At 30.6% G+C, this 21,495-nt stretch overlaps 1 protein-coding gene across 2 annotated transcripts; it reads right to left on the bottom strand.

Moving 5' to 3' along the window:
- Nucleotides 1–379: 379 nt before the first annotated feature.
- LOC134708357 (uncharacterized) lies at nucleotides 380–17,129 on the bottom strand. 2 transcript variants are annotated; one of them, XM_063568827.1, is made up of 5 exons: nucleotides 17,040–17,129; nucleotides 7,989–8,100; nucleotides 6,630–6,971; nucleotides 5,464–5,558; nucleotides 380–1,288 (listed from the first exon to the last, which is right to left on the bottom strand). In XM_063568827.1, the coding sequence occupies exons 2-5, from the start codon at nucleotides 8,068–8,070 to the stop codon at nucleotides 1,139–1,141; spliced, it is 669 nt and encodes a 222-aa protein (XP_063424897.1). In that variant the 5' UTR covers nucleotides 8,071–8,100; nucleotides 17,040–17,129; the 3' UTR covers nucleotides 380–1,138. The 2 variants fall into 2 exon arrangements, with proteins under 2 accessions (XP_063424897.1, XP_063424898.1); XM_063568828.1 differs by having other exon boundaries at nucleotides 16,987–17,129.
- Between the last annotated feature and the right edge of the window lie 4,366 nt (nucleotides 17,130–21,495).

Genomic DNA, 21,495 nt, shown 5'->3' on the forward strand with positions numbered 1-21,495 from the left:
AAATTTTAGAACTTATAAAAAAGGATACAAAAAGAAACCAAAGGCGGAATACCAAATTATGGTCCATATAGAGGATTTTCACATTATTGTAAATGGCGCTAGTGTCAAATTTCAAATAGACAACTGTGGTGAAATCTTTAGGTCAGATTTGATAACATAGTTTCTGTTCCATTGATTTGTTGAGAGAAAAGTACTACAAATTCAAAACCTACAAATTAACTATAAAAAAAAACATAAAAAGAAAAACCAATCCAAAATTTGAAAAATAATTGTTTTTACATATATGATTTACATAATATTATAATAATTGTTTTTAATATATGATTTACATTCCTCTAAAAATAATTTAAAATGAGCCTTCATTTTTTTTTGGGGGGGGGGGGGTTGTATTAAATGCTCAATCTTTAGTTTTCTGTATAGAGTTCAGTTTTTTCAATGTTTTTGTTGTTGCCTGTTTTACTTTGAGAATATTGTTGTTGGACACTTAGTATCTTCTTCCTCTTTTTACATAATGTCTACTTAACAAAAACAATTATTAAACTGAAAAATTATAAAAGATCTGTATAAATCTGATCCAAAAGATATATCAAAATGCAATTAAAAACCAAAAATGATAACAAATAACAATGAAAAAAACAAACTTAGCACCAAAATATATACATTAGAGTGAGACCTTCATGATAAATTAAGGTCTTTAAACACCCTTTTAGTAGGGTCATAAATAAAAAGGTTCTTAATGTTCAACAATGACTCACACATCAAAACAAAAATCCTTATAAACAAGGTTTAAAAAATTTAACACTCTATTTGTGTATTTTTTATATCTAGTTCTCCTTTGAATAAACCATTTGTCTGGTTTATAACCTACAGAAAGTTTCATACAGGTTTGGATAAACCACTGCTGTTCATCAATGTTTATATAACCTTGACTTTTTTTTTACCAATAAAATTAAAGATAAGTGAAATGTGACAGATCACAGATTATCAAACACTTCATGTTAAAATGATGTTGCACATAAAGTTTATAGTTTTGAATTAAACATGTATGTTGTTTGACATGACACATTATATCTAGTACAATGTATAGTTCTTTAAAGCCAACACCAAATCTTGTTATCACCAATCCATTTATGGTGTGTTATGAATCTAATGGCATCTTAAACTTTGATAAAGATTCATTCTTCTGTTTTAACTTGTCTTTTCTTTTCTGGTTATTTCCACCAACAGATGTAAATTCTACATTAATTTTTCTACCCCCTAATGTTGTGTGGTGAAGTCGTAAGGCAATCTGAAAAACAATATTGATAGTTTATATCTAATTTATTAATGTTTTTATTTCAATTTTTTGAACCAACTTGGCTAAAAGTAACACAATCTACATCATATACCACAAATGACTCTCTGCATGTAGCTATACGCTAATTTAAAAAAATACTTTGTGTCATTATCCAATTATGGTCTTCTGAGCATATTAACAGGCAAATGATAGGCTAACCCTTCATGGACAGCTGGTATTATTTATGTTCCCAAAACAGTCATATTGTCTAATATTTATAAGTCTATGGTATTGTAGAAGGCAGGACATAGTGATATCACATTAAGGATGTGCACTTATCATGTTTTTTTAAATTTTTGTCAGATATTATCAATGTAATGCAATAAAAATATTGCAGACAAACCCCTACTTTTCTACCCATAATTTGATTAAATAAAGTTTAAAATGTCATCTTTGAAAATCTTACAAAATCCATATTACTTTTTTTTTTTTTATCATTTTTGAAAGAAAAAAAACACCAATGATGGATTGATGTAAATTCCAGAGATAATCATTTCCCGCCAAATTTTTAATAGATTATATCTGTAAAACAAGCAATTGAACCTTCAATTTTTTCTGCTTTTTTAGTTTCTTTTTTTATATACATCAATTTATAACAGTCTTTCAAAAAGCTTGCTATTTTGAAATAGAGTAGGGAACATCCTTTACATAATAACATCCTCTTCATGTTACATTACCAAGTTATAGTCCTGATCATGCAGGCAATAATCTATAAATATATATATGTTACAGTCATTTTCTAAATTTAGGCATTTTGTAAAATGCCTGAAAATTTTAGGCATTTTCTAGAATGCCTGCAAAATTCAGTTATTATACAAAATCACTAATTTTTCTAGGCATTTTACAAAATGCCTGGAAAAATTGATAGGCATTCTACAAAATGCCTGAAATGGTTTTATAGAATGAAATTTTAAACAATTAAAAGCTTTCAACACCGGAGCAGTTTTATTTATGAAAATTACTGAATTAAAAAAGAAGAGATTTAACAAACTTTACTGGATTATTCCAAAAAACTCTAAAATTATTTTTCATTTCTCAAAAAGTTTGGATGACAGAACTGTTACACAATATTTGTGCTGATTTTTTGTAAATACATTGTTTGGCATTAAATCTGGGCTTAGCACTTCAACCAAAGTTTGAGAAACCAGAATCATGATATACATGTATTTTGCCGTTGCATTACCTTTAATGAGAAACACTTAACTTTCGACATGATTGTGGTTTGCAATAAGCACACACGTCACACATGAATATCTTATTTTTCCTCTACAATATGAAGTTATTGCCCTTTATATTCAATTTAAAAAAAATGTAATCTTTAACCAAAATTTTTTTTCAATTCATATACTGGACCATATAAATTTAAATGTAGCAAAAATTTGCAATAGGCTGTACTGATTGAAAAACGTATCAGATGACACTGCCAACCATATATTTGCAGCACAACAAAACGGAGTCTTGTATGGCGAAACCCATATTGTAGAGGGGAGTTTGTTTCGATGTGGATTTCCCGATTTAAAATTCTCATTATTTCCGAAAAGGAACATTAAATATATTGCCATATTTTATTCAAATACAAAACTTTTTTCACATTAAGAACTCTACAGCAATCAGTCAATTAAAAAAAATCTTTTTTGTCTACAAATTTTTCCCCCTTCTGTTTTGAATCTAGAATTTCTAAAAAAAACTATTAATTTTGTTCTATTGAAAAAACAATTTGTCTTTCTGCTATTTTGACAATATAATCATAAAAATCACTTCTGGTATATAAATTACAAATTGAGTACGAACTTTACGTACTAGTTTTACTAAAAATAATATATCATATGACAAACAAACCTTCCCAGATGGTTTTTGAAAATAAAATAATTCTACGAAACCATTAGTTATTTTCTATGCAATACATTGTGTTTTTGTCCACCATTGTCAATGTCCTTCTTATACAAATTGCCTGAAACTGAACAGGCAATTTGTTAAATTTTGCTTCTAAATTTCAGTCATTTTACAAAATGACTAGGTATTTTTAGTCATTTTGTAAAATGCCTGTCAAGTTTAGGCATTTTATAAATTGCCTGAAAATTCAGTCATTTTACAAAATGCCTAAATTTAGAAAATGCCTGTAACATATATTTATATATATACATGTAACAGGCTATTATTTCAACTTGGAATTATTTTAAATTCTGGAATTGGCATACTGGTAATTTCTTGTGCTTGAAATTTTTTATATATTCCATGTTTATTCTGTATCATAATATAGTGTTATTAAATGGCTGTTTCTGTATTGGCACTGGTATAGATTCAAGGTTTGCTGAATTGGCCTCGAGACCGGTAGCCAGTTCATAACACTTTTATTAAATGATTATAAGAGAATTATAAACCGGAAGTGAACGTCCCGTATTAGCCCATGGGCCAATACAGCCTTTTTCCCGCTTTTTTCTGTATTGGCCCTATTTTTTCCGTTTAAAAAATTTAAGATGTTACAAAACATTGCACATCATTAAACCTGTTTATTTTATGAATTTAATTTAAAAAATATTATACAAATGTTTTAATGCATAACGATACACATTTGTACTTCCAAAGTTAATGGCCTAAGAAAATTGAAAACCAGAAGTGAACGTCCTGTATTAGCCCTAGGGCTAATACGGCTTTTTTCCCACTTTTTTCTGTATTGGCCCTGTTTGAAGAGCAATATTAAATCTTGATTTATATCGTCAGTGGAACGTTATTAGTATTGCACATGCTGATTTATCCGTATTAGGGCTTATTTGCTCATATCATTTAATAATATAATTTATCACATATTTTGTACTGATATGTACGTTTTTGCATGGCTAATAATAGCCGGAAGTCAAGGTTGGTTATCACCCCTCTGGGCCGATATCGATATCAGCCCTCGAAATCCATATCAAGCCCCCGAGTTTAACTTCCGGTAACCTGTCAATCAAAGGCTATTTGTAAACAAGTTGAACACAATGAAAAGAAATTTAGAAAGTTACAAATGAGCTGTAGAAGAACTTGTAATGTAACACTTTAAAGTCGTTTAATATTTGCAATTCGTAGAATTAATATATTTATTGTTAATTTATTTCTGAAAATTTTCACAAAACATTGTTATCCTACTGTGATACGAACTGTTTTTTTTTTGTTTTTTTCAGTAACTCAACGGCACTGTGATACATTTATTTATTGTTTTATTTTTGATTTTTGATGAAAAATCAAACTGAATTTGGTGTAAGCTATTTGTTTTCTCCTGCTTGAAAATATGTGATGAATAGATTATAACATATCATTTTCCATATGGTCCATGGTATCAGCCCACGACCCATATCAAGCCCTCTGGCTTGATATGGGAGTCTAGGGCCGATACCAGGGCCATATGGAAAATGCCATGTAATAATCTATAAGTATTGAGTGGCCCATTACACTTTCCATACAATATATTTTGTATAGAGAGTGTTGTGTGCAGCACAGTACATTTTATTGAAAATGTTATATCTTCTTTTTAATAGAGGAGTTGTCACTGTTGTGTGCCACACATAAGATCAAAATACAGAAAAGCATAGAATTTATCAAAAATTTCAAGCACAAGAAATTATGCAAATTCCATGATTAAAAATAATTCCGAGTTGAAATAATAGCCTGTTATATGTGCTTATGGACAGTAGTCAGTTATCAATCAATAAATTGACCATTCACATTTTGCAATTCAGCCTTTAAAAAAGGCATTTAAATATCTAACTAAAGTAATGTAGTTTTTTTATAAGTGTGAGATTCGTCAGATTATTGACCACACAAGAGGTCAGTTCATTTCCCTGGTTCCATCAAACTATTTTAAAAGTCTTCCTCATACTGTAAATTTATAAATCATTGCATGCATTTCTTATTGGAAATTTGTCCTTTTGGACTTAATGCAATTATTTTTTCAAGATTGAGAGAAAAAATTCTTAAAAGTTTAAATTGTTGCAAATATAACCCAGTATTTTTCACAATAATGCAAACATCACAATAATTTTTGAATTTACAGTAATAGCATTTATTAATTAAATGGTCATAAACAAAATACAATTATTCAGCAGAATACACACTTGACTAGCATTTGGTTTAATGTTTTAGTTACTTACACCATGGCTTATTCTGTCTTTGAATTCAATATAAGCAAATCCTCTAGACCGTTGTTTAGCTTTTTCCTGAGGTATTCTAACCTTCTTCACTCCTCCTATTATGGAAACAAAACCAATTTTAGAAATAACTTTATAATACAACTAATATTTCTAACTAACTATTGAGTTGATCTCCAAATACCTCTGATGGTCATATAAGTGATATAAACATTAATATAGATATAAATAGACAGGGTAATTGTGCACTTGAATTTTTCTAGGACTGTTTAATTTCATATTTAAGTTCAAAAATATATGATAAAAATCTGTTTTACCTTTAAAGATTAATGTTTTGAGGATCGAATCAGACAATAAAAAGATTTTCCTTTTTTTCACTTGCAAGAGAAAAATTCATCATCAATGTTTCTTAACTTAATTTGACAAAATCCAACCATACTGGCTGCTTAAAGTGGATTATTTTTCATTATTTTACTTATAAATATTAGTGATTAAAAAAAACCCAACATATTTTAGATTTTTTGTACATGTATATCTCATAGCTAGTGCTTTGAACTGATCAAAATCTGAAAACTGTTCATACCTTTTAAATGTCTATTATGTAAATTTGGATTTTATCTGTAATATTATCACAACTACAACTAATTACATAACTAAGTAGCATGTGTGACCAACCATGCATGTCTGACTGATTTTGCTTGGTTATTTACTAATGAAAATTTGTTTTTACTTAAATATTTAAGGAGGTAAGTCATTAAGTCTATATTATTACATGTCTAAATGAAAATGTTAAACGAAATGTTAATTAATGTATGTAATAACTATGATAATAGTAATGATTTTATGGTTCTGATCCTTTCTGGAATTAAATGATTTTTATAGAATAAAGATAATAACATAGATCTGTCTGAACTTTTTTAATGTTTCATTTTAGTTTATAAAAAATGTTTTTTTCTGTTACAAATCATAATGTATTGTTTTATGTGTACATGGTATGCTGCCCACCAAGAGCCCTTGATTGGAATAATAAATATATTCTTGTTCTTATTTTTATTCTATAGCTAGGTTAAACAAGTTTTACCTACATGTATATATAGACAATGTGGAATTATATAATTAACAGACATAAATACAAGCACTAAAACTAATTTAATGAATTTTGATTTTACCTGTTTTTCTAAAGTGTTCCTCTAGGTCTTCTTTAGTTACATTGTAAGGTAAATTTCCAATAAATAAAACGTAGTTTGTTTCTAACTTTGGTTTGGTATCTGATGTATTGTCACTTTCCTGTTTTATGTTATCATTCTTTTTGCTTGCCTTCTTGTCTGTACTATTTTTAACTTTGTCTTGCACTTTTGATTTGGCTGTTTTCTGTGAGTTTGGTGATGCTTTCAATGGGGTTTGGTGATCTGACGATAACACTTTCTTGATTTGGTCTGACGGTTTAAATCCTCCTTTATTTTCAGTTGTTATTACAAAATGGTCAACAGCACTAGGATTTGGTCTCAATCCTACAAACAGAAAATAATACAGCAATTCAATATTTTTGTATACATTATTTTGTTTTCCCTCATTTGTCATTCTATTTACCAGTAGAAATCATTTAAAGTATGTAAACAAGAACACAAAATAAGGGCTTTGTTCATTGTTGGAGGCTGTAAATACAATGTACGGTGACCTATAGTTGTTAATTTCTGTGTCATCTGGTCATTTGAGGAAAGTTGTCTTATTGGCTTTCACACCACATCTTCTTTTTATAATTAACAATGTTTTAAGTTTTTTTTGAACAAGATGCATATTTTCTGATACTTTTTTTTTTTCAAAAGCTGAAGGTTGATTTTGATGGTGACACGGACAGGAATAAGCTACTGAAATCAGGAGACTTTCCTTGCCCATGAGTTAATGAAATGTACATTTTGTACATGTAACCAAGAGACGTCTGGGCCCATTTATTCATGAAGTGTAACCAGGAGTTATTATATATACATTTGTAGGCCATTTGTGTTCATGTTGGTCATCTGTTGTATAGTTATTTTCCTGTTAATTGTCTTTTCTTGAAAAGAGTTATTGTGAGTTATCTTTGTCCTGTTTTGACCTAGAATCTAAATCCTGAATTTACTTGTATGGCTTTTGATTCGTTTACTCATATACCATGTATACATGTACATATAACTAAGACATAACTGTACTTGTATTTGAAACTTTGCAGACATCCAAATGTAGATTTGCAGACTTTTACAGTCATAAATTGACTTAACCTGGCGACAAGCTACAATGTACATATAAGTAGCATAGGCAGCTGGCATGTAAATGGATATTTACAGTAAAAATTCTAATGAAAAATAAACAAATCATTCAAATTTAGTTATGATTTCAGTGTAAAATCACCATTAAACAATAATTCCTCCAACTGATGTTAGTATTTGTTACATGGAAATGTATTTTATTTTGCTCCTAAATATAAACTACAATGACAATGTACAAAAAAAATGTAGGTGATGTCATAGGTAATGGTATGCTTTAATTACCTTCTCTTTTAGTTGCTCTCGTCTTTTGTTTTTCTGACCACCATTTCTGTCTTCTATCTTTCCTTGGTGTTGGGGAGGACATTTTATTTCCATCAGATGTTCAAAAGTTACCCTGCAAAAACAAAAGCGTTTTTTTAAGAAATACATTTAGTAGATTTTAAAACTGACTGCCTAAAAGGCAAAATGAAAGGGGGCCACTGGTATTTTTGAAAAAGTGGGTGCACTTTGGGAAAATGTGACGTTACCACAAGGGTCTAAATAGTTTGGTATATAGACTTGTGCAAGTGTAAAGGAAACAATATTCAACAATGTTCAACAGTCAAGGGTCTAACTTAAATAAGTTATCAGGGAAAAATAACATGCATGTGTTATTACAGACACTTTCATGCGTTGTCTACTCTTTTTTCCTGAATCTGTAATAACATATGTTGGTTATCAGTTAAATATATCATAAATATTTTATCTTTAATGGGCACTTGGGAATTCTTAAAACTTTTGCTCAGTAGCTTAATAAATTACCTTGATAACTAATTTTCTAATTCCATTAATACGATTATGATTAACCATGGTAAATCATTGAGGCAAGGCTTTTAAGGGCAAATTTAAACTAAGCTGTAATAACAAGGCTTAAGTTATTACAAGTGAGTAACTTACTTCATGTATATAAGGGTAAATGAGACACTTGGAATCTTACGCAGTGCCTCATTACAAGCTCTGATCATATTTCTTGCAATGAATTGAAATACATTCTTATTCAAGTCAAAGCAAAGCATTTAAAGAGATATAGAGAAGCTGTAATAACACCCATTGGTTATTGCAGGAATACATTTTCTGTAATAACATACTGTAGGTGTACTATGCATGTTTGGTAAACTATGAGCTGTTATACATTTGTATATTTGCAAAGATTAGTATACATAAAGAAAATTATAATATCAATAGAACTTAAGAAAAAATTAACAAAATAAAGGTTGTATATATATTTTCCCTTTGAAACGTGTAACATACATATGTTATCACAGTTTTTTTGATATTTTAGCTCACATTAAAAACATGTATGTTATTTTTCTCTAATAACTTATTTAAGTTAGACCCTTGACTGTTCATCCAATGAAGTTAGATACAGTTGTATTAGCATACTGGTTACTACACATTTTAAGGAGATACATTCAATGGATATACATTGCACAGTAATACTGGTACCTGCAAATGTAGACACTTTTTGACAACTTTTTAAACATAACAGGACCAACATATTTCATTACCTTCATTTTTTCAATGCACTTAATCGCAATAGAAAAACAATGGATACCTGGCAATCATTTGTGATAAGTTGGGACTAATACACAGAATGTATCTAAGGGGGCCTTGATGGCAAACTGGTCTACATGTACATTGTATGTACATGATGGAAATATAGTATTGTTGTATATTATGTTAGTTATACGTCCTTGCTCCACCATAAACGGCACGAATAAAAACTGGCATCAAAACACCAACAATAAATCAATATGAACAGATGAATGTATCTTTTATTTTCTCCCTTGTTTTACTGTCTTCTTCTCTCCATATAAGCTTCCTTTATAAGGAACACCAAGGATTATCTCCAAGTAAAAGTACTATTTACACATTAAAATATATGTATGTTATATATATTTTAAAAGTTAATATCCACCAGTATAATACACAGTAAAAGAAAACTCTTTCTATTTACACATAAAATCCGAGTGTCTTTTATAAACGCAGTGATATTGTTGGCTTTTTTTAAAACTACCTCTACCCTTTTTTATTGGGAAAATATGCGTCATTTTCATCAAATTGGGAAATTTAAAATAAACCATGAATTTGACTGAAACTTCAATTTTACTGACCCACTTTCAAGAGCCAAACCCTGCTTTAAAATAAGACCCCATTTTGTCAGTGATGATACATAAACAGGTTGGGAACAAACTCTCTCTATGGTGATTATACCTGTATAGAGGGATAAACCTTCTATAGAGGGATAAAATTATCCCTCTATAGAGGGATATTTTTGTTTAGACTGGATTTAAATAAAAACAGGGCAGAATGGCATTCTCTACTTATTATGGCAGTAACCTGCAACAGTTGATGTACCAATTGATGTACTTAGTTTAATATGCACATGCCCAGTTTGCTGCTTATCTGACAAAATATAAAATCTATTGTTCACCATGATTGAAAGCTGTGATGATCAGGTAAATTCTACTCACTTATTATGCCTCACTGAACAGAATTTCTATTGTTAGATTTAACCTGAAATTTAAGAGGGTTTCTTATCGTCGAGTTGCAAGTTGCGAGTTAAGAAAGTCGAGTTGTGAGTTGTAAAAGTCGAGTTGCGAGTTACAAAAGTCGAGTTGCGAGTTACGAAAGTCGAGTTGCGAGTTACGAAAGTCGAGTTGCGAGTTACGAAAGTCGAGTTGCGAGTTACAAAAGTCGAGTTGCGAGTTACAAAAGTTGAGTTACGAGTTAGGAAAGTCGAGTTGCGAGTTACAAAAGTCGAGTTGCGAGTTACAAAAGTCGAGTTGCGAGTTACAAAAGTCGAGTTGCGAGTTAAGAAAGTCGAGTTGCGAGTTACAAAAATATTGTTTACACCGAGTTGTCAGGTTTGATTCACATTTGATAAACAAAACATGCATGTACCCGAACTTAGTTATTCCCGTGATTGTGGGATTTGAAACAGTTATATGTGATACTTATTTATAAGAGTCTAATATAAGTTAAGTTCTGGAAGCCTTTAAAAAAATAATTTATCCTTAATGGACGAGTTCGATCTTATTTAATCCAAATGAATGCTTTTACACTACAACATAAAAAGAACCGATCTGACCACAAATTACCTTTCATAAACAAATAATCTTAAAAATAGTAAAGAAAGTTCTGCAAATAGCGCGAACTATAACACATTGCAAAATCATAGAGAAAATAGTTTGCTCATTGAATTTCGTATGGACTTATTAATCATTATTTTGGATCATACATCACAAGTCATTTAACAAAGATACATGTATGTGTGTAGACTATCGCTAAATAACGAACGGCCAATGCAGTTGAAGATGAGGATTTGCAGCAAACAAATAGAACTTATTGATTTAGAAGATAATAAAAAATAGCCGAATATATGTTTACTTTGAGTATTCCATTTATCATTTTTAAACACGCCAAACATGCGCAGATTTATTTTCATATCTGAATATAATATTCACCTGGAAAAAAGGCGATTGATCTAAGCATTTACACTTGTCAAATAAGATTGATCTTTTTAAAAATACATCGATATCTGGAAGTAGACTTTTTAAGACCGATTGAAGATGATCTTTTCCGTTTTCATTATTCCATCCATCGTTTTGAAAAACGTGTGTTTTTGCCGCCAAACATAGGTAGTAATTCCCATGCAATCGTGAGAGATATGTACAATAAAAGTGAATTATGTGCTAAAATAGACAATTTGCTTACTTCTAATTTTTATTCCCAAATTGGAGTTAACTAAGGGGATATTTTGAATCCCAACCTTTTCAAGACTTTTATAAATGAATTTTACCGGATGCATTTAATGAAACCCCAGATGCTGTTGATATTAATGACCGCATAATAATAATATTGAATGCTTTAATTCATCCATACACATACATTATTTTTTCAAAAAGCTGCAATATTCATAATTTGGAAGTTTTTGCTTTTAAAGTTTGACTTTTGTTATCAAGTCAGTTAAGCAAAAGCTTTGCTATATAGATATAGGAAGATGTGGTGTGAGTGCCAATGAGACAACTCTCCATCCAAATAACAATTTAAAAAGTTAACCATTATAGGTTAAAGTACGGCCTTCAATGCGGAGCCTTGGCTCACACCGAACAACAAGCTATAAAGGGCCCCAAAATTACTAGTGTAAAACCATTCAAACGGGAAAACCAACGGTCTAATCTATCCAGATCTATATAAACAAAACGAGAAACGAGAAACACGTATATATTACATAAACAAACGACAACTACTGTACATCAGATTCCTTATAGTTTGGTAAAATTTTGGAACACAAAAAGAATAGATTTAAAGAGTAATAAATTAGATTTTTATTTCAAATTAAAAACTTGTTTTTCTAAAGAAATGAATCTACATGAATCTTAAAACAATTTTTTAATGAAGTGTCGTCATATGTAAAATCAGAATCAGTGCCCACGATCTCAAAATAGAAAGAGACAAGATATAAAACTTTGTATATATAACCGGAAGAAAAGTGACTTCAGGAACTTTTACAATAATTCGAAAAGTGCTTTAGATGAACTCTCGTTTTAGATTGAATATTTGTATGAACTCTCATTTAAGATTGAATATTTCTATGAACTCTCGTTTTAGTTTTAAATTGAATATTTCTCATTTTAGTTTTAGCAGAATATTTCTTGTTTTATTCTTAAATATAAATTAATGTTTCTTATTTCAAGTATCCAAAGAGATTATAGATTTACTATTTTACAACTTAATCCGATGGATGTCAAACGTGCGAGATAATACATGTATCTAGCACTTGAACTACAAAAGCAATTATCGCTATTTTACTAAGTTCAGCCGGAGGACAATAATCCTATTATTATTGCATAACATTGGACAACTATATCTATATTTTACAAGAACCTTTTAGAATGTTTTAAGATCCTTAACCTGGGATTAAAGAATTAATTTATGTTTTGTAAACTGTTGCTTGGGCAGTCTTCCCCTAGCTTTCAAGCTGTAAACTTGTGAATAAATTTGTATATATATTTTATACGGTCTTGCGTTTAAAGCAGCCATAGTGTCAATTATAGACCTACAGACTTTAATGTAACCCGTGCCGAACTTCACGGACTCATACCGCTAGTTCACGGGGTTATATATATAGCAAGAGACCATTTTAAAGGATTCAATTTGTAAGAAATGTAGTTGAAGATGAACAACATTGCATTACAAGTTGTCTAGCATGTACAAAGATGATCTGTAGGGAGATGTTTTTCAAGGAGATATTTTCAGTATTTTTGCTAATTTTTCATATCTCTCAAATGAGACAAAATTTGTTTTGTTATGTATATTTTAGAATGTGTCTGTACATAAATATTTAGGGAACTACATGTACATTTGTATATTATTACAAGTCTAGATGTTAAACGAAATGTAAATGAATATAAAAAATTATGTTACTTAACAATGATATTTGTAATGATTTTATAGTTCAGGTCCTGTCTTGAATTAAATGTATGTGACTTATTTAGAATAATATTTCGTTTCAACGTATAAAATATGGCAGTGGCTGTTTTGTCGACTCCCCACTTCGGGGTATTTTACCAGCTCCAGCAGAAAAGCGACTTATAAAGAGTTTTGTTATTTTGCCGGTTTTAATTATTAAGTGAAAAATAACTTATAATTGACAATATCAAACATGTGAACACTATATAACTCAAGTTTCAACCTAAGTGACTCAGTTTAATAAGTTACCCAACCTTTAATAAAAAAAAAGACTTATAAAATCACGATGTAGCAATAATCATTTTATACTTTCCAATTAAATCTTACCTTTAAATGGTGCAAATGTAGTTATTACAATAGTATCTTTGACAGCTACATTTATAAAATAAAGAATAAAAACGGATCAAAGAGACAGCAACCAAATCAAAATATACAATTCAACCAAAGGTAATTGGGTCTACAACACAGCGAAAAATCACACACCTAGAGGGAGCCCTGAGCAGGCCCCAAAACACAATATTAGATAGATCAAGAATAAAGACGCCATTATATGCTGCTAAATATAAAGATGAACCAATATTAAAACATATACAAGAGCAACAAAGGCTAAAGGTTCCGAGTAACATAGGTCAGACACAAAAATGTGGCAGGTTTAAACTGGTTTTATTCACGCCATCATATCCCCTTTATCTCTAGCTAGCCAATGTATAAATATATTTAATTTTAACATCCTCACTTTTGAGTGTCACTGACAAACAATATATTTTGCGGTCCTTAACGAATATTGCCCGGCTCTGCAGCTGCCCCAAACAAGCCCACTTTAAACAAAATCTGCATAAGGGATGTTTTACATATAATGTACTCATTTCGCCTTAGCTGTGAATTCCAGGTAAAAAAGGAATAAAATATACTAAGGCCAGATGGGAATTGAACTAAGGCGAAATGTGAATTTAAATAAAAAATATTAAATAAACAAATTAAACCTTTGTGTTTTTATAGCAATTTGAACAACATGTAATAAGGGATTTGTTTCTCTTTAATTATTTTTTTTAATAAATTAAGCCGGTGATTTCAAAAGCTGTGAAATCAGGAAAAATCTACAATAAAATAAATGTAGTTGGAAAGTTGCTTCTATTGAAATATTGTTTGTTGATATTTCATAAAAGTTGCAATTTTTTTAAATTCTTGCAGTTAAAAAAATCAAAATAATTTAATTATCCTTTACATTATGCAACACAAAAAGTTTAATAGAAAGGAAAACAAAGACTTGTTTAATTACATAACAGAAACTTTAATAAAAAAAATAATTAAAAAATCTCCAAAACTGTGCTATTAAAATTATATATCACAGATAAATTATCTGTTGTTGAATAACCCTTTCTAAAACCACATTGGTTTTCGTTTAAAATCATGAATTCTGTAGAGAAAAGATGTAGTCTCTCGCATAAAATTGCGGTAAAAAGTTTCCCCATACAACTAAAAATGGTAATTGGTCTAAAAATTTTGGGGTCCAACTTGCTACCCTTATTTTTATAGACAGGCTTAATGTAACCAACTAGCCAACTGTCAGGTATAATACCAGTGCGAAATATAACGTTAAATAATTTTTCGTAAAATTAAATGAATAAACTAGCTGTAGACTTGATATATTCATCTATTATACGATCATCCCCAAATGCTTTATCATTTTTCAGGTTTTGATGCCCTTTAGAATTTCGTCTTTAGAAATTCTTCTGTTTAGATCTTCATTAAGCCTATCGACATCATTAGGGTTTAGAGTTGGAATAGTTGTATTTTCTTCAATTTCTGGTGCAGCCTTCACATTTTTGAAAAAATCGAATAATTTGCCTTGTACTTGTATGATATTTGTCTTTATTTATTCATTAAAATATGAAATGTTCATATCCAATTTGTCATCTCTAATAAGACTTTATTTACAAAATATAAAAATAACACATTAGTAAAAAAACAAAACACTTTCAGGAAAAAAAAAGAGCAACTATAAAAAGTGGGACACCAAAAATGAAAAAATATATCATTCCTTTAAAAAGTATTTAATGGTAGAATTTGACATCAAAATAACAAATATCAACTAATTGCAATACAAACAAAACATAACTTAATTTTATTGTTTACAGAAGCTCCCATTTCGCCTTACTTAATTCTTGTGTACCTGAAAATTTGTACTAAGGCAAACTGGGATTAATTTTATATATAAATTTTGACAGCTAAGGCGAAATGAGAATAAGCCATAGTAAGTTGCTATCTCCCTTTACGTTTAATACGACTGTGCTTTGTATGAAATTTAAAAATAATTAAACTGCAAGCCATCTGCTGTATTTCAAAAGGCTATCTGCTTCTTCAGAAAATCATTACTATACGTAGATATTATCTAGTCCATTTTATATTTAAAAGAGACTCAGATAAAGTCCAAACAACAAAAATAATCAACAACACTATGTACAATTCTATAAGCAATCATCATTCCAAAATGTTATACAGTTACACCAAAATATTAAAATATTTTAGTTTCCACATTTTTACGCAATTCGACTTTTGTAACTCGCAACTCGACTTTCTTAACTCGCAACTCGACTTTTGTAACTCGCAACTCGACTTTTGTAACTCGCAACTCGACTTTCTTAACTCGCAACTCGACTTTTGTAACTCGCAACTCGACTTTTGTAACTCGCAACTCGACTTTCTTAACTCGTAACTCGACTTTTGTAACTCGCAACACGACTTTTGTAACTCGCAAATCGACTTTCGTTACTCGCAACTCGACTTTCTTAACTCGCAACTCGACTTTTGTTACTCGCAACTCGACTTTCCTAACTCGCAACTCGACTTTTGTAACTCGCAACTCGACTTTCCTAACTCGCAACTCGACTTTTCTAACTCGCAACTCGACTTTCGTAACTTGCAACTCGATTTTCTTAACTCGCAACTCGATACTCAACAACAAGTGAATCTCGAAATTTAAAGGTCAACTATTCCTTTTGATGTTGATCAGGTGTTCAGATAGGTATACAATAGATTTCAAGTTTTGTCGCTTTAGCAGAAAACGGGTTATCCCTTTTTTTAGTAAAGTGCATATGTTGATGCACCTACTGCTAGAGGTTATAGCCAATATAAATTAGAAAATGCCATTCTGCCCTAATTTGCTTTAAATCCAGTGCAAACACAAATATCCCTCTATAGAGGGATAATTTTATCCCTCTAAAGAAGGTTTATCCCTCTATACAGGTATAATCACCATCCAGGGGGTTTGTTCCCAACCTGATAAATAGACCCTCAAATGTGCACATATAGTCATTTTAGGCAAGAAAATTGTTCAAATGAGTGTTTTTCAGTGTATATTCATGCACAATTACTACTGAGACTGCACTGTTTGGGAAAAAAATTGTCTAATTGGGAATAATTTTAAGCCATTTTTTTCCAAATTGGGATTCTTCTCCAGGGGAAAAAGCCTTTATTCTCCACTAATTTAAGGCAAACAATATCACTGAAACGTTAAAACACAACTTATAGTATGATTTAACTTATACGGAATAAAAACTGTCAAAATAAAAAAAATCCGAAATGTCCCCTGGTGCAAAAAGCCCTGGTCAAGTTTGACAGATCAACGTAGAATGAAGATGTAGATGTCCTCGTGCCGAAGTGTCTGGTTTAGTAAATTTGTGATTTAGCGTACGTGTGGCGGCGCATGTCATGTTCATCGATGATGTGTGAACTTTTCATAACGTCAGATTTAAGTTTAACTTACCCTCAGATATTTACAAATAAATTTTTTTAAAGTTGTGTGATGAAATAACTCACTATGTCTTGTTGAAAGAAGCATTATCTTTGTCTATTTTCATTTTCGATGCTTCAGAACTTTTTACTTCCGGTCTGAAAAAATAAACTTCAAAACAGAGCGGGAATAACTGAGACATGTTTCCGAGTGTCACGATTTTTCTCTCTGTCTATTTTCCCTTTTAAGGCCAATGGTAGACTCAATATGTGAACAGTATATGTACCTAACTAAATTTACATCGATAGAATTTTTCAAGAATTTGTCCAAATTTAGTTTATATCATGTTGTAAAAAGCACAGAGGCACGTGTCTCAGATCCCCCCACTAATATACCTTAATATAACACATTAAGGTATGATAAAACAAAAATTGAGACAAGTGCCTGTGGAAAAAGGTAAAAAATATTACCAGGTCACCGGGGATTGTGTAAAATGGTCAGATCTTGTCTAGTATTCTTAAGATCCAGCTATTTGTATATCTATTTGGCCGTACATTTTGAATAAATAGGCATAACAGTATTCAAATGAAAAAGAGAGACAAAAGAAACCGAAGAGACATTAAAACTCACAAGGAAAAAAAATAAGAACGTCTTGGCAGAGACATTTCATTGTGTGATGTGTCTCTGTTCTTGGCGAAAAAAAGGGAACATAAAACCAGATCAAATAAAACAAGCAAAATAAACATAGCTAGCCGTCGGTTCGATATTGAAATTTAGTTGAAAAAAAAGAACATTCAAAGCATAACTTTCATAGTTAAGAGGAAAAAAGATATGTATAGGTAATCGTTTAATGATCCCTTCAAGCTGTTGTTGTAAAGTCTCGTCGTCCATAAACCCTTATGTAAAATGCATTTTATTTTTTATGCCACCGTCTTCAATTTAAAAATGAAAGTGTGTTTTTTTTTTTATCCAATATAACGACATCATAGATATTATTTAATTTATATAATATATACAAAAACAAAAACCGATCACTCTAGAAACATCAAGAGAAATATAAATATCATTAAATATTTATGGAAAGCCCCCCTTTCCCCCTCCTCAACTTAAACAAATGTACAAAAGTTCTCCGAACTGCCCATTTCTATTTTACAATATTCCAGATGCATCTGGATATAAATATCATATTTCCTGTGTGAATGGAGGTTGGCTCATGTAAATACAGAAATAATTCGAAATGAAGAGTAGCAGAATTGTGTCCCGTCACATCAATCTGTTGAAAAAGAAAAAAATCCTCCAAAAGGGAACTAACGTGTTGTCAATCGAACGATCAAGTAACTTGATGATGCATGCCCATTTCAGAAAACTTTTTAAATCAGATTGAGTTTTGTTGACAAAATATAAGGTATCTCTCCCTTGGACAAAAGTTTTCTTTATCTGCCTTGGCCATTTTTTTATTGGAGTAATTCTTTCCCTCGGTTTTAAGTTTATCTATTTAAAGGTGTATTTTTTACAGTATTTTAAAACCCGTAGTGTCAATACTAAAGCAATTTAAAAATAACTGTTTTTAAAATCAAAAATAGACAAATGAACGTTGAAAATATTTGCTTTGATCTTAAATGTATATTTGCAAACTTTGTTATTCTTGGAGCCTCATTATAGTTGCATAAGCCTAAATGTTCGTAAAATATTTAAATAATTACTTATGAAACTATAGAACCACTTATGTCCTTTAGAAATATATGTCTTCATCTAGATTTAATTCTTTTTCTTCAAACATGTGGATATGTTAATAAACTTCTTTTACCATTCTTTAACCTTTCCTTTTCATATCAAATGGCACGTCGTAAACACAGAATTATTTCGTGAGTAAAATTAAATTAGCGAAACTTTCATTTAAAACGCTTTGAAAATCAACAGCTTTTTCTAGTTAATAAGTCAAATACAAGACTTATTTTTTTCACTATTAATATTTGATTGCTAGTTTAAAGTAAACGAAAGAATAATAAGGTTCTACCTTGAAAATGAAATTACTGATCGGTGACCCACTGCTTTAAAATTACTGATCGGTGACCCACTGTTTTAAAATTACTGAATAATACTCTCTAAATCAGTTGTGTGGTCATCATCAAATTATACATCAGGATCTGCATAAGTTGGGAAATGGGGGGTGGGGGGGGGGGGGAGGGTGTGATTATATTTTTTATCTATTCTTAATATTTCAGTAACTTATCTTATTCTTTATATTTTTTGCACTTTATTCTGCCCTTTTTGACTACTATTCTCTATATAGATATAGGAAGATGTGGTGTGAGTGCCAATGAGACAACTCTCCATTCAAATAACAATTTAAAAAGAAAACCATTATAGGTTAAAGTACGGCCTTCAACACGGAACCTTGGCTCACACTGAAAAACAAGCTATAAAGCGCCCCAAAATAACTAGTGTAAAACCATTCAAACGGGAAAACCAACGGTCTAATCTATATATTAAACAAAACGAGAAACGAGAAACACGTATATATTACATAAACAAACGACAACTACTGTACATCAGATATGGCTATAAACCATCATACTTAAATGGAAAATCAGAGAAATGCTTTACTGCATAATTGAAAAGTATAATATGTATATTGTATGCGTTTTTTATAGTATAAGATTTTATCCATTGAACTTATCATTCTGTTAAATATATCGGCAGCGTTTCGTACTTAAAATGTTCCCACTGTAAATACTTTAACAATAATCAGAAAAAAGCAACAAAAAGAAGCATTTAATTCTAATAATAAATTTTAATGCATAACAAACAAATTTCGATTGTCGATTGTCGCGGTCAGTGGCAAGTATTTCACGCAAATTAAGTTTGGGAATAGGAGAGAAACCCTATTCGCGTACAAAATGCAGTTACTAATTAAGAAATAATTCCTTCATGTCATGCTCTATGCTCATTTTAACATGGGTAGGCATTATATTTGGCGATATTTTACACTGAGCGTTAGCGAGGTGTAAAATGTGGTCAAATATAATGCCTACCCATGTTAAAATGAGCATAGAGCATGACATGAAGGAATTATTTCGATTCTAATAGGACAAATATTATGGAACGCCACGACTGCCTTATGTTAATAATCAGCATTATAAGCAGTGTTCACAGCATTATATGAAGTGATCACAGCATTATATGTAGTGCTCACAACATTATATGAAGTGATCACAGCATTATATGCAGTGCTCACAGCATTATATGCAGTGTTCACAACATTATATGAAGTGCTCACAACATTATATTAAGTGCTCACAACATTATATTAAGTGCTCACAACATTATATTAAGTGTTCACAACATTATACGTTTTTTGTTGTATGATGAGATTGATGTATGATGAGATTTATGAATGATGAGATCATTCGGTAAACTTCGTTTTTTTAGCGGAAATTACCGAATCCATAATTGGTAAATTAATGCCCAGCAAACAAATTTAAACAGTTATTATTATATATGTGATCATTAAGGCAGTATACAATATTTAAAACGGATTGAAATAAGTAAATTAAGAAGTATGATTAATTTAACCCAAGTTTATTCCACACCAGGGCATTTTAAACTTATTTTGAGGATTAGTTTCACCATATTCACAACTTAATATGTATATATATTTACTAGAACACATCCGTGATATCGCGGGTCTGTGACTGAATTAAAGAATATAACTATGCGTAAGCCTTATTTTAGTATTGGTATTGTCATCTGATAAAGTCATGCCGATTATAAGATGAAGTTTTCTCTTCTTTTAACATCTTTCTGTTTGAACCCGTCGACCTGGAACTTGTCAATTTAATATTGGTATTATTGATTTTGTTTGGAAAACAAAAGTCTCTGGAAAGGAGTATTTTTTAATCAACAGTTTTGTCCTTTATGAGTTATGAATAAAATTGAATCTTTGATTCGCTGTTTTACGTCTAACAAATTGAAAACTGTACATGCTGTACCTATACGCCTTATTTTAAGTCCAGATTTTTATTATTCGTATTGTCATCTTAGAAAGTCATACTGATTAAAGTACTACACTCGGGAACAATGTGACAATGATTGAATTAGGTAGTTTCAACCCTGTGATTACGACCCGTGTATATAGCAAAATCTTAAATACAGCGTTTCGTGGTACTCCTGTCAGATGCGGAACGTACAGATAATCTAATAGTTAACAGGTGAATATATTATTGGTATCGATTCGACCCGGAACTTCTTAATTATTGGCAATATTAATTATGTGGAAAACAAAAGGGTCTGGAGTGATGTTACTTTTAATCAACAGCATGGTACTATATTAGTTATATATACTCTCAGATCAGTACTTATAGTGTCTTTTTATTGTTGGGATATACAAGTACCCGCCCACATGCACGTTCACTCTATTTTCTTGTTAGATCATATGTATTTATATTTGTACCCATCTAGTGAGTTAATATAAAAAAGAAGATGTGGTATGATTGCCAATGAGACAACTATCCACAAAATACCAAAATGACACAAACATTA

Source organism: Mytilus trossulus, chromosome 2 (assembly GCF_036588685.1).
Source record: "Mytilus trossulus isolate FHL-02 chromosome 2, PNRI_Mtr1.1.1.hap1, whole genome shotgun sequence".
NCBI lineage: Eukaryota > Metazoa > Mollusca > Bivalvia > Mytilida > Mytilidae > Mytilus > Mytilus trossulus.